The sequence below is a fragment of the Papaver somniferum genome, chromosome 6 (assembly GCF_003573695.1).
Source record: "Papaver somniferum cultivar HN1 chromosome 6, ASM357369v1, whole genome shotgun sequence".
NCBI lineage: Eukaryota > Viridiplantae > Streptophyta > Magnoliopsida > Ranunculales > Papaveraceae > Papaver > Papaver somniferum.
In genome coordinates, this window is record NC_039363.1 from 139,562,002 (window position 1) to 139,576,043 (window position 14,042).

General features: G+C 34.1%; 3 protein-coding genes across 3 annotated transcripts; 1 reads left to right on the forward strand and 2 right to left on the reverse strand.

Moving 5' to 3' along the window:
- The first annotated feature begins 1,396 nt into the window (after window positions 1–1,396).
- On the forward strand, window positions 1,397–2,731 carry LOC113289531 (mitogen-activated protein kinase kinase kinase 17-like). The gene has a single exon (XM_026538801.1). It carries the CDS (start codon window positions 1,500–1,502, stop codon window positions 2,499–2,501), a length of 1,002 nt encoding a protein of 333 aa, XP_026394586.1. The 5' UTR covers window positions 1,397–1,499; the 3' UTR covers window positions 2,502–2,731.
- A 2,343-nt stretch (window positions 2,732–5,074) lies between these two features.
- LOC113291576 lies at window positions 5,075–5,737 on the reverse strand. The gene has a single exon (XM_026541098.1). It carries the CDS (start codon window positions 5,735–5,737, stop codon window positions 5,075–5,077), a length of 663 nt encoding a protein of 220 aa, XP_026396883.1.
- Window positions 5,738–6,079: 342 nt separating this feature from the next.
- Window positions 6,080–7,406, reverse strand: LOC113291577. Its single transcript, XM_026541099.1, has 4 exons — window positions 7,200–7,406; window positions 6,670–6,879; window positions 6,290–6,586; window positions 6,080–6,136 (listed from the first exon to the last, which is right to left on the reverse strand). Exons 1-4 carry the CDS (start codon window positions 7,404–7,406, stop codon window positions 6,080–6,082), a joined length of 771 nt encoding a protein of 256 aa, XP_026396884.1.
- Between the last annotated feature and the right edge of the window lie 6,636 nt (window positions 7,407–14,042).

Below are 14,042 nucleotides of genomic sequence, written 5' to 3' on the forward strand. Positions count from 1 at the left end.
AATTCTATCTCTCTATCACTAAAAGATGGCGATTATCCATCAAATTGGGGTTAGATCTCTTTGCATGGATGGGTCAAGAGGATTAATCACCTCACATCACCACATGTGGTAACCATGATTCGCTAGAAAATGAATATCCGAAACATATGTCATTGTTTCAGATAAACGATTATCACATTACATGCATTGTACTATATAATCTCTAACAAGCTTTCAACCACTGGTCACCAATGCTGGTGGGAGCCAGAATTTCAAGTGAAGGACAAAATCAAAATACTTGATTTTGTTTACATGGTGGTGTCTAATCACTGCCTTTTTAAAGCAGCTGAAAAGCTAAATCAAAATGAATGCTTGTTAGTTGCAGCCGGAACCCAAAAATCATTGCTAATTTCTCTGCTAAAGCAGTCAATTTTTACAGCACAAACGTAAGAAAAATTGTGAAACCCTGGTAAGAACTCCCCTAGTGTAAAACCATTAAATAAGAAGAACACAGCACACGATACACGTTCCCTGTAGACAACACTCTCAGCTGGTTCAGCTCATCAAACTTGTCGATGCAGAACGTGGGTTTGTGCATGTCCAAAGATTTAGTTTAGATTAGCACAAAATAAAATAACCATCCACTAGTCACGTGACTTTTTCTTTTTATCATCCTTTACGTTTTCACACTTATCTGCTGTTATTGGTCTCACAAGTACAACCCACATGATCGTAATACAACACCTCTCCCCCAGCGGGAAATATCTCAAAACTCAGATTTCTCGAGAAACTCTTTCTAGTACGACACTCATGTTAGGGTTGAAAGTTAAAATTGGAGCCTCGGCATGTTTATCTTTTGATTATTACTCGTATGAACGATCACACTATATTTGACTCAAAAGAATAGCAAAATTCAAAGTCGCAAAACTGACGCATAAAGAAATGCAAACGGACCTAGAGTCTTACAATATATTAGTCTTGACTCGAGCCAAGAGATGGTGCCAAACTAAAGCAGAAAAATAACAACAACTCTGAAACACCAGTCAAGTGAAGTTAGCTAAGTGAGAAATCTGTATTAAATTTCCCAACTGGTCATAAATATTAGTACAACTATGGTTTATCTGAACAGCCGCGGAAAGTAAGTGGAAAGATACTCGAAACCCACCTTCAACAACAATTCATGCACCCAGCTGAGCTCCAGGCTGCGTTAATGACACTGGCTTTTTAGTAAATTTAACTAGTGGACTTCGATTAAAATATCAAGACCCGCCCGCGTGGACCTTATTACCCACGTTTTTCTCTAAAGATTTTTTTCTTTACATTCACACACACGTGCCTCAATTAACCTAACAACTTCTCTCACAAATCACTAGAAACAAATTCCTAGTGATTCCACGGAACAACAAATTGTATAAATACTTTCCGACTCCTCGAACCAAAGAACCAAGTCAAAATCTAAACACATACAGAAACAGAAGCAAAGCAAAAACGGAGCAATAAAACAGAGGAAAGCAGTACTAATGGAGTGGATTAAAGGAGAAATGATTGGTAAAGGAAGCTTTGGTACAGTAAACATGGCAACCCCAAGAGGAAACTTCAATGAATTTCCATCACTAATGGCAGTAAAATCATCAATGGTTTCTCAATCTTCAATGTTGGGAAAAGAGAAGGAGATTCTAACTCAATTAAAAGACTGCCCACAAATTCTTCAGTGTTTTGGTGATGATGTTACTGTTGAAAATGGTGTTCAAATGTATAACATATTTCTTGAATTTGCTTCATTGGGTAATTTATCTCAGCTAATCAAATCTGGAAGTTCAATGGGAGAGTCTGAAATTAGAAATTACACAAGAATGATTACTCAGGGGATTGGTTACATTCATGAAATGGGTTTTGTTCATTCTGATATTAAACCACAAAATATCCTTCTTTGTTCTGGAGAAGGCAAAATTGATTTAAAGATTGCTGATTTTGGGTTAGCAAAAAGAAGTGGGAAAAGTTCTAACGGATTCATTGGTACTCCACTTTATATGTCACCGGAATCGGTTTCATGTAATGAAAATGAAACAGCTTCAGATATATGGGCACTTGGTTGTGTTGTTGTGGAAATGATTACTGGAAAACCAGCTTGGAAATGTTCAGATTTGAGTAATTTATTATACAGAATTGGGTTTACTGAACAAGTGCCAGAAATTCCATCAGAAATATCAGAACAAGGAAAAGATTTCTTGAGAAAATGTTTTATCAGAGATCCTACAAAGAGATCGACGGCTGAGATGTTACTGAGACATCCATTTCTTTCTAACGATTTTGATTCTCAAGTCGGTTCTATTTCATTCAAGGAATTGAAGAGAACATATTCGTCTCCTAAAAGTACCTTTGATTTTCCTGAATCATGGAGCGATTCGATTGAAAAAGATGAGTCAAATTGCTCTACCTGTTTGAAAGATCGAATCGGTGAATTGGTGTTAGGGAAGGAACCAAATTGGTCAACTTCAGATAGCTGGATTGTTGTAAGATAGGAAAAACCTAGGAAACATAGTCCCTCTGTTTTCTTTGTTAGGAAGAGTTAGAAAAACTGTAAATACAACAGAAATTTACATTCTTTTACTTATTTTTTGGGCATTTTTCATTGCCCTGTGAATTAGTCCAATGTTCACAAATGATCCAATTGGACCCCCATTCTTTGTAGGCAGATTCATTTGTTATGTAAAGCAAGCAAAATTTCTGTTACAGAATTTCTAGAATTGAATTGAAAATTCTTGATATTTTTTCCAATTCGATTATATCCATTACCGCATAATGAGAAAATGATAGGATTTTTCGAGGAATATTCGTGGAAAGGCGGCTGATATTCTACTTGGAATCTAGATATTCATCTTTTTGTTGCGATGTTTTGTTGACGTTTATTAAGTGATAAAGTCTACCGCTAAACGCCGTTCAAAGTCACCTTTTCCTTGTTCGGCATGGCGCTGAAAAATTCCGCATCCGGATGTAAATACATAACAATTTCGTCCTTGCACCAAAAAGACACAAGTTGCACTTCACAGGTTATAAAACTCTCCATGACTTGGTCAAGTTGAAGTCTAGGCAAGTGCACTCCCCAACTCTCTCTTTGGGCACCGGACAAAGGCCTACTACGGATTACTTAATTCTACATGGATTTGTTAGGACTAAACAAAAACCACCCTTCATTGGAGTTCGAGTAAACACCAGTGATGTATCACGTCCCAAATATTAAGCCTTTACTAGAGCAACTAAGTCATCCGAATTCAACTGGCAAAATGCTAGAATGGGAAGATATAATATTTGAAGAAATTATGATTAAACAGCAACTAGATCCCCCTTCATTACAATTATATTCTTGCCGTATTCAGTTGATTCAATGGTTCAGAGTATATTATATGTTTTGAATGATTAATAACCATGATCACATGAACAGATTCTTGTGTACTGCATGAGATTTGGTATAAATAAAATTTATAACGGTACTTTCAATCTTGTACGCATTGGAAATGTAAGAAGTTAAATGCAATGTATGTGTTCTAATATTATTTTTTTTCGAAAAAGAGGCAAGCCTCGTATATTGATCTTAGCACTCCAATTCAAGATTGGGTTTGATTACAGGACTGATTCTAGAATTTTCAACAGCTACACAGATTTCGAAGAGTTTAAACAAACAACAAGGGCAATCAAACCTGTTAACAACATAGTCCCAAGCCCTAAAATGAACAAGAATTCCTTCCATTCCTAACTGATTGCATCGTAACAGGACATGTTTAAGTGGTCTTGGTTGGAACAAGAGAAACATTTCCAAACCATATAACAAACCTACATACAGTAGAGATGTTAGGATATGTAAATCCAACCACTTCTCAGGGTTTTTTTCAAAATCATAGTGGAAGTGACATAGGTTTAACAGAATCCATAGATCCATCCTTCTGCCAATGATTTTTTCGAAGTAACAGTAGCATAAGTAACAGGTATAACCTAAATCGGTTATAAGATGCATGAACCGATCTGGAACGGACTGGATCTTCTTCAAACTCGGTCTTAGTGTCTATGTTGTGTCTGTAATAACTTGTGTCTGTGTATTTGGATCTCTAGTTGTTGCTGGTTTGTGAACCGGAGTCATGGTGTCTGTCAAAGTTGCTGCTGGGTGATTCATTGTTGTCGATGATACCGGAGGATTTGCTGATGTAGATTCCTTTGATACGAACAGTTTGAGTTAGGGATTGAATAGAAATCCCAAACCTTGATTGGAACCCCTTTAATCAACAAACCCACTAATTTAAAATCACAACAGGTAAGATGAAGTTCTTAAGAAGCAAATCTAAGAAAAAAAGTGCAGAAAATAGAAATCAATAAAACTAAGTTGAAAATTAGATCCGTAAGTTAGAAGACTATGAAGACTTGTTCAAAGAACATGCCTCTTGTCAAAAAACTCCAATCAATATTTACCGGAAGCAGTTACAAAAACCAACAAACAAGAAGGAAATCAGAAGATGAAGGAGAGGAAGAAGATGAGTTGAGTTTCTCCTGCTAAGATTCGCTCCAAATGGGAGGATCTGAGCAGGAGAAACTCCGGGCGGCTAAAGTTTCAGCTGGAGTTCGGAGAGAAAAAGTTGGGAGAAGAAAGAGAAAGTTGGGAGAAAAAGTTGTGAACCGGAGTCATGGTGTTTTAATATCCTTGAACCAGTCTGAATATACCCTTGATTCTCAAAAAGAAATAGTACAAAGATATAAACAGAACGAATGAACACGATTATGGTATGAATTCCGGATCTTGCCAATTTTTGTGTGTTATAGGCGGCTCCTGATCACATATCCCCTTATTGGGTGTGTGCGTCGTTGTTGAACAAACCTAACCAAACATAACACAAAAACAAAACCGAAACCAAATATATTTTTTCTTTGTGGCATAGAGGCAGGGCCGTAACAAAGGTTTTAGGGGCCCTAGGCGAACTTACTGAAACATGGGTCTATATAAGCAAAATAACATAAATTCTGGCGTTTTGATATAAAATATTAAAAATCGTCAAACGATATTGAAAAAGTACTGCCAAAAAAAAGTTAAAAACACAAAACAAATAACTTATCTCATGATAAAAACTGATCTTCCTGCCCTTTCCGATGCGAAATCTTCAATTATACTATAAAAATCAATGTTATCTAACATCTCAATCTCAATAGATAACATTGCTAACCAATTCAACCTTTCTTGTGACATCATAGACCGAAGATAATTCTTAATTAACTTCAACTTCGAAAAACTTCGTTCGGCCGAGGAGACTGTAACTTGAATTGTCAATAAGATTCGGTATGAAATAAACGCATTCGGGTAGCAACCTTTCATATCCTTTATGAAATTCAATACATCAATTGCTTTACGGGTTTCGGCTGGCAGATAACTTTTCAAAACTTTCAATTCCGCATATAAGTCATGCCCATTAATATCGGAACTCATACCATGCTTTAGATGATTTTCAAGATTGATACAAAAAGCCATTAAGATATCATCATCAAGAAAACGCAACTGATCAACATTATATAAGAATCCAAAAATTTCTGCGAACTCTTGAAATTGTTCAAATCTACTAGTGATTGACGATATAGCTTGATCTAATATGTAATTGAAATAGTTAACTCTAAAGGAATCCTTACCTGATGGCGGTGCTTCTTCGGGTGCACTTTCATCATCAAAATGTCTTGTTCCTTTTATGATGCATTTTTCTGGAAAATTAGGTTCAATCCCCATTGTTGCGGCGACCGTTGTAGCTTCAATCAACAAATTCTAAAATCCAGTCTTTCTATAGTTATCAATAAAAGAAACAAGATCTTTAAACCGCTTCACGGTAGTATTAAGTTGCATATCCTTATTTTGAAGCAACTTACTAACTGAATTAACCACAAAAAGTATATGGTGCCAAACAACCATTCCAAATATAAATTCAAAATTCTTAAACTCATACTCTAACAGTGAAGAAGCTTAAGCTCTTGTTTCGGCAGTAAACTCACTGGACTCTGACAAGTAAAGTAAAGTCTCTTGAATTTTGGGAGCTTGGAATCGTATTGCTCTAATAGCCTCAATATGGCTTTCTCATCGAGTATCTGACAATGCTTTAACCGTAAGACCACCAACCTTATCTTGATACACCTGCCAACGCTTAGTAGATGCTGAAAAAAACTTATACAAATGTTGCACAACCTTGAAAAATGTTACTGCCTTAGGACATGATTTAGCCATATACAAAATCAAAAGATTCAGACTATGACAAGCACATGGCATGTAAAATTCTCTAGGATTTACCTCAAGTAACCTGTTTTGCACCCCCTTCTTCTTTCCACTCATATTGGATCCGTTATCATATCCATGTCCTCTAATATCATCAATGTTAAGATTAAGCTTGAGAAAAAAAGATTTAAGTTCTTCAAAAATTCCTTCTCCGGTCGTCTCTTCTACTTTCAAATAACCTAAGAAGAATTCTTCAACTTTTGTCGGAGTTGATGAAACATCTACACACCTTATAACAACAGACATTTGTTCTTCATGACTTTTGTCCGAAGTACAATCAAGTATCACAGAAAAGTACATGGCTTCTTGAATCTTTTTGACAAAATTTTCCCCCACATGACGTGCCAACAATGAAATTAATTCATTTTGACACGCCTAAGATGTTCTTGCATTACCAAATCAAATTCAGCAATCATTTCAATAAAGCTCAAAAAATTACCGTTATGTGCTTCTCCAATCTTGTCGACATCTCCACGGAAAGCAAAATTATTCTTGGCAAGAGTTTTAACAAGAGACACTATTCTTATCAAGACTTGATTCCAATAATCCTTCTCTTTCTTGATTTGTTCCTGCATCTCCTTTTCTATGGTTACCTTCTTCTGGATCTGTTTTCCAATTCAACCCACTTAATAAGATTTATAATATGTCTTGAAGAAGTCTCATGACTGCAAAGTTTAGCACTAATATTCTTCCAATCCTTGAAACCATTTGTATCTAACTGAAACCTTTTTCCATCTTGTTTAAATAACTTGTAGCAAAAACAAAAAACTCTATCCACGGTACTTGAATACACTAGCCATTTCATGTCCCAACTTTCCCCATTCTCCATCTTCCGTACGTAGTGATCATGATTGAAGCATCTATTATATTTATCAACAGGAAACCAAAAATTCTTATCTATTTCTCTTGTTGGAACTTTCTCTACCAAAATATCTCTCAAACTTCGGTTAATATTGGTTCCCCAATTACCTGGATCATAAATATTCGCTGGTCCATATTCTTCATGTTCAACTTCATTTTGCACAATCTCATTTGTATCAGATAATGATAATTCTTCACCACTTGGTTCTTCATCTTGCTCGATATCATTTGTATTTGGTTCAGACAATTCTTGCCCCCATTGGTTCTTCATTTTTCTTATGTGCATTCTCATCATTCACCAAAAAATCACCATTTGTTTCCATCTCATTAACCAAATTTTCCCATTCTTCATCACTGACATTCATTGGGATGTCATTATTTGAAACCAAATATCTATTCGTTGCTCCACGTAGAGAATTCGTAAGCTTTTCGTCTCTTGCCTTTGCCTTTTTTTTAGAAGCACCACTCTTGCATTTTGTTCTTCTATGGACCCATGATTGGAATCAATGTTTGATCACCTCAAGAATGAAAAGATAAAACCTATGCACAAACATGCCAAATTTGTATGTTATGTCAATTAACTAACACTTCAATTTAACAATCATCATTTGGAAACTGTAACAACACAAACATAAAATAAATCTAAAGAATAAAAACTTGAAAAGTCTTAACCAGTGAGTGAATCCTTTACTTAGGCAAAACAACAACTTAAACAGAATAGGTATTTGGCAATACATCAAATCAGTTTTTCCCCCAAATTGGATACCAAATCAATTGCTAACCAGAAATTTAAAAACAAGAGAAGGAATTAGATTATCGATGGGTGGAACTTACTTTGATTTAAGTAATTTAATCTTCTTCTTCTTTTTTAATTGGAGACCGAATCATCAGAAGAAACCCAAACGGCCAAACCCTGGAACTTTAATCAGAGAGAACGTAAAACCTTTTTTCCCTTAGTTCTCGACTAAACCTATAGCAACATATAAAAAATTTGGGGGCCTTAGGCCCTTGCCTAGATGGCTTATAGCCAACGACAGCCCTGCATAGAGGCATTGCTGAACCAGAACTAGAACCAGAACCAGATCCAAACCTCTATCTCTCAAAAAGGCTTTCCCATCAAATCAAAAATAATTCACACTCATAAGAAATCATATTAAAAAATAATTTAATAGGTCTGTTTGCACACACTTGGTCTCCGGATTGCTTTTCAAAAGCGGCCTTTTTATCTATATTATCAAATAATCGGCTAAATTCATCAAATCTCAATTTTACAGAATGCCGACCGTATACAAGTTTTAATTTATACGTTAATATGGTTGATGATTCAAATCTATGAAAGCCTTTGGGAAAATTTAAAGTTTCCAGTACACTGACAGCATACAAGTTTTAATATATAATTGTAAACGGTGAATTTTGGACCGAGGGTTAAACGGTCATTTTATGACTCATGGGTAAAACCGTCATTGCGCAGTTCATGGTAAAATCGTTGTTCTGCCAAAGCATCCAATCTAATCGAGGTACCCAAACCCATGAGTACGATCAACTATCAGGCTATGCAGATAAATGTGAGAACTCAAACACAGTTTTAGTCAAGATAAAGCCCAAAACTCCATCCAGGACAAGGTTCAAGATAAAGTTCGACTTCTGAATGAAGAGAAGCTAGCTCAAAGTTGAAGAAGCCTAATTAGGCCCGAAGAGCCTCTATCAGGCGAAGTGCCTTAATCACTCCGAGATCATTGACTAATGACAAAAATACAGTTTGTGGGGAAGAAATTCGTCCAAAACCCTAAAGCACCCGTAAAGGGCCTAAAAGGGATTTTGGGCCCAATTTTGATATGTTTCACCATCATGACCATATCCTGAGATCCGGACCTCGGATTTGGGTGGTTCAAAAGGTTATGGACTTAGTACAAAGCCTTCTGTCATATTGCTCAAGGTAAAATTGAGTTCAAGCTCAAAGTTCTGGTTGTATCTCATCCCCAATTGGCCAAACAGATTTTACTTTTGCAAGATAGATTGATATTCTTCTACGCACATCCAAGGCATATTATTTTAGGTATTACGAAATCTGATGATTTTATAAAGGATCAAGAAGCAACTCAAATAAAAATAAATTTACATAATAACCTCGTAACGAGAATCACAAAATACCACAGGAGAAAGAAAAAAACATAATTAACCTCAAATTCGGTTGTGTGTATTACAACTTCTGCTTTTGGAAGTAGAAGTCAGAACCAAATACATTTTGCTTCAATAAAAAGTTAAGGCCGTGTTTGGCATGTATTTTGAAAACAATTTTTTGTTTTTAAAAACATAAAAAACAGAAAATAGGAGAAAACGCGTTTGGTAGAGGTATTTTCAGAAAATGTTCTCCATTTGTTTTCTGTTTTTGAAAACGGAAAAATGAAAACAACAAATAATCGTGTTCAGTGTTTTTTTCTTTTTTCTACTTTTCATAACAAAGTAAGAGCTTGTGGAAAGAATTATTTTTATCATTTTCTCGACGAGTATTTACGTTTGATTTAGTTTAGTTGATTTTCTTTGATTCTCAAAAAAAAATCAAATTTCCTACCAAATAACTTTTGGACAGTTGAATGATAGATAAAATTTATTTTTATTGAATTTTTTCAAGTTTAATTCTGATTTTTATTTATAGTCGGGAAACTGAGGTCTAAATAATTATCTTTGTTCATAGTCGTTTTTCCTAGGAATAGGTTTGGAATCACCTTGAGTATCAAGGAATATCTTTGAACAATCAATGATAATAATTATGTACATGTTCAAATTATGTCGACATCTGGAACTTTCCTAGCTAGCAAAACCTAATTCCAAACTCACACACTACCCTAAAGTAATATGTGGAAAATCGGTTTTTCTCTGGGGACCGATTCTATCATGACTCCCATCAAGTGAAGTCAAAATCGATCTCCAAGGAAGAGTACTCGTCGAGTAATCGCTACAGGATATATGACCAAGGCGATTACCGATTCCAAGTCATTTTCGGTTTTAAGCGATTAAGGCGGACGATTTTGCCGATTTGGACATATTTTTTTAGCAAAACGGGTTAAAGATTTTTCCGAGTTGGCCTTGCATGTATTAAAATCAAAAAAGAAAATTTTCATAACCCCTCAGATGGGAGTTATTATCAAATAAAAAAACCTCCAAATACATGATAAATACGTTCAATATAACAATATTACACACTTAATTACATGATAATGTTAAAATTTAATTTAATTAGGTACAAATCATGACTTGTGAGCAGAAATATATAAGTCTCTAATAAATAGATTCCGAGTATTAGACTGAGTTTTGACGATTTCCAAGTGCGAACTTATTGCTTCTCGCTCCAAGCTTCCCAACCGAGTAGAACCGAGGAATGATTTCGACTACTTAGATCCCAACATAGGTTAGGATCGATTTTACCAAGTCTACCAATATAGGTAGGATTGGTTCTATCTTGACTCCCAACAATAGCTAGGATCGGTTTTACCAAAACTCCCAATATAGGTAGGGATCGTAATTACCATGATTCCCAACAAAAGCTAGGATCGTTTTTACCAAGTATCCCAAGATATGTAGGTACCGGTTCCACCTTGACTCTCAACATAAGTTAAGATTGTTTCTACCTGAATTCTCTCCTTAGGTTTGAATTGGTCATCCAATATATCTTCATAGAAAACCAGATTAAAACACCTATTGATTTCCTTTCGATTACATAACAAATTCGTACATCTACTTCCTTAAACAAATGTAATAAAACATACTTTCCTAGAATGAAATAACACCTATATCCAGTACACAATCAAGTAACAAGTTACATAGATTATGTCGATGTCGCATTTACAAAGTTCAAAAGATAAACATTATAGTCTGCAATTCATGTTCTTCCTCGACACTTTGATCATACTAATATGACCAAATCCAATACTAGAATATCATATATTACATTGCATGTTCTGTTTTCAATTTTAAACGACTTGAAAGAAACGATAGGAATAAAAACAAGTCAAGTCAGTAATACTGACCTCAAGTTGAAGGATGGTGTCTTCATTGTAGTCGTTACTCTTCACGTTCTTCAGGTCGTCGGAGCAATACTTGTATGTCTCAACATTCCTAGACTTTCTATTCTAACCTAAACGAAGTTGTCTCTAGTAATCTTAATCAAGCGACTTTAATTGAGTTTTGATACTAAAATATGAAAACCAACCTTGACATACCAACCCTTGGTGGGTTCAACCAAGCAATGTTCTAACAGATAATACTTGATATATTCAATAAAAAATTCTAATTATTTAGATGATTTTCAAACGACCAATTATTCACATCTTATTATTAACCAATTAGATGTAATTTTCAAACGTGAAAAGTCTTGTTACAATAGGAAAAAAACCTTCTTTAGTTAAGAAGGATAATGTAATATTAATATGATGAACGTGATTAATGTGATTAATTTTTTCTTTGTTATAAATCGTATTCGAAATTGGTGTAAGGGTGTAGAAGTGATTAAAAAATAAGAAAAAGTTATAATATGATTACAATGAATCCAAACAAGGTAGAAAAAATCAAAAAATATTGTTTTCATATACATCATATCATATGATTTATAAGACAAACTAAAAGTTAACTTTAAATTTAGATGTAAAGAAAGAAGAATAAAAAAGTTAAACCTAGTTATAAAAACATAAGATTTATTTTTTAGAAAAACAAAGAATACGTTTGATTATGTTCTAAATATATGAAAAGAATTAGATAAATCGGTTGTAACCAAAAACTTGCTTAGTGATTGGAACTACATGATGATAACGCGTTATCAAATTACAAAGAGACAAAAATAGAAGAAAAAAAAGAATAAGATAAAAATTTATTCATTTGTGTGTAATTACATAGTTTTAAGGTGCTACTCATATGGATAGGAAACTTAACACCACTTATATGGAAAACTTAATCGTGAATACAGGAACATCTTAGTCATTAAATATTGGTATAAAACACACTTTTTGTTTTATGTTATGATTTTTCTATTTTCTTCGGTTTATTCCGTGTCAATATTCTATCTCGGGATTTTGCTTTTATTGCCTTTGTTTGTATTGCATGTCCAGTGCATAACTATCCTGAAATAGAAAAGGCTCTTATCTTTGTGCCTTTGCTTGTACTGCATGCCCGACGCATAACTACTCTTAAATAGAAAAGGGGTTGAATAAAATGATTTTTTATAACCACAATTACTTTTGATTCCTACATAGCATTTCGGATCTTGACATACATATATATATATATATATATATAACTATTTTCATTTACATTTGAAAATTCATTAGGAGAGCAAACAGAAGGGAAAAAAATGTTGAGGCTTCTAAAATGGTTAAATATATTTCTTGTTTACTGCCAAAATAAACTGTCTTTTAAAGATTCACGCCTTCATGATCTAGATGAAGTGTTTACTAGTTTTTGTAGAAGTCCATTGCACATAGCGGCTATAAGTGGTGACATTAAATTTCCAAAGAAATCATATCTTTGAGTCCTAGATCTACTGGTCTTGCATCGAAAAAAAGGCTCAAATGGATGATCACTCCACTTCATATTGCTGCTGCGGGAACTAGTTTTCCGACGTTGAGATTGTTGGTGGATGCTAACCCTTGTGATTGTACAGTTTAGACCATGAAGGAAGAACACCTCTGCATGTAGCAGTTTTGAAGAATCGATTGGAGATCATGAAATTACTAGTGCAAAAAGATCCAAATGCAATGCACCTGAAAAATGATCTAAATGGTGAACAAACTATCAATTTTCTTTCTATTCAATAATATTTGTTGCACTATACATCAGCAAGTAGCATTTTAGAATATTCCAAAATACGCGTACAGTAGAGAATTGTGTGGGGTCGTTATAAACTAATGATTGTCAAATATTCATTTACAGTAGCTACTAATAAATGATGGTGGTTGTGAACCCATCTAAATGATCGTTATAGTTTGTAATTCACGTTCTTCCTTGACACTTTGATCATACTAATATGACCAAGTCCAATACTAGAATATCATATATTACCTTGCATGTTATGTTTTCAATTTTAAACGACTTGAAAGAAACGTAGGAACGGAAACAAGTAAATTCAGTATTATTGACCATCAGATAGTCGTTACTCTTCACGTTCTTCAGGTCGTCGGAGCAATACTTGTACGTCTCAACTTTCCTAGACTTTATATTCTAACTTAAACGAAGTTGTCTCTATTTTCTTAATCAAGCGACTCTAATTGATTTTTGAAACTAAAATATGACAACCAACCTTGACATACCAACCCTTGGTGGGTTCAACCAGCAATGCTCTAACAGATAATACTTGATATATTCAATAAAAAATTCTAATTGTTTAGATAATTTTCAAACGACCAACTATTCACATCTTATTATTAACCAATTAGATGTAATTTTCAAGCGTGGAAAATCTTGTTACAATAGGAACAAAAACCTTCTTTAGTTAAGAAGCATAATACTATAATATTAATATGATGAACGTGATTAATGTGATTAATTTTTTTCTTTGTTATAAATCGTATTCAAAATTGATGTAAGGGTATACAAGTGATTAAAAAATAAGAAAAGTTTATAGTATGATTATAATGAATCAAAACACGGTAGGAAAAATCAAAAAACTATTGTTTTCATATACCTCATATAAACTAAAAGTTAACTTTAGATTTAGATGTAAAAAATAAGAATAAAAAAGTAAAACCTAGTTATAAAAAAATAGGATTTATTTCTTAGAAAACCAAAGAATACGTTCGATTATATTCTAAATATAGGAAAAGAATTAGATAAATCGGTTGTAACAACGAAAATTGCTTAGTGATTGGAACTACGTGCTGATAACGCGTTATCAAATTACGAAGAGACAAAAGTAGAG

Bases quoted from the DNA above. Each gene is read 5' to 3' on its own strand.
- LOC113289531 (XM_026538801.1), top strand. From the start codon at position 1,500: ATGGAGTGGATTAAAGGAGAAATGATTGGTAAAGGAAGCTTTGGTACA.
- LOC113291576 (XM_026541098.1), bottom strand. From the start codon at position 5,737: ATGGGGATTGAACCTAATTTTCCAGAAAAATGCATCATAAAAGGAACA.
- LOC113291577 (XM_026541099.1), bottom strand. From the start codon at position 7,406: ATGAAGAACCAATGGGGGCAAGAATTGTCTGAACCAAATACAAATGAT. The intron at 6,880-7,199 runs GTAGAGAAAGTT...ATTGGAAAACAG, and splicing joins GAAGTTTGAGAGATATTTTG to ATCCAGAAGAAGGTAACCAT. The intron at 6,587-6,669 runs GTAATGCAAGAA...TTTGTCAAAAAG, and splicing joins TGATTGCTGAATTTGATTTG to ATTCAAGAAGCCATGTACTT.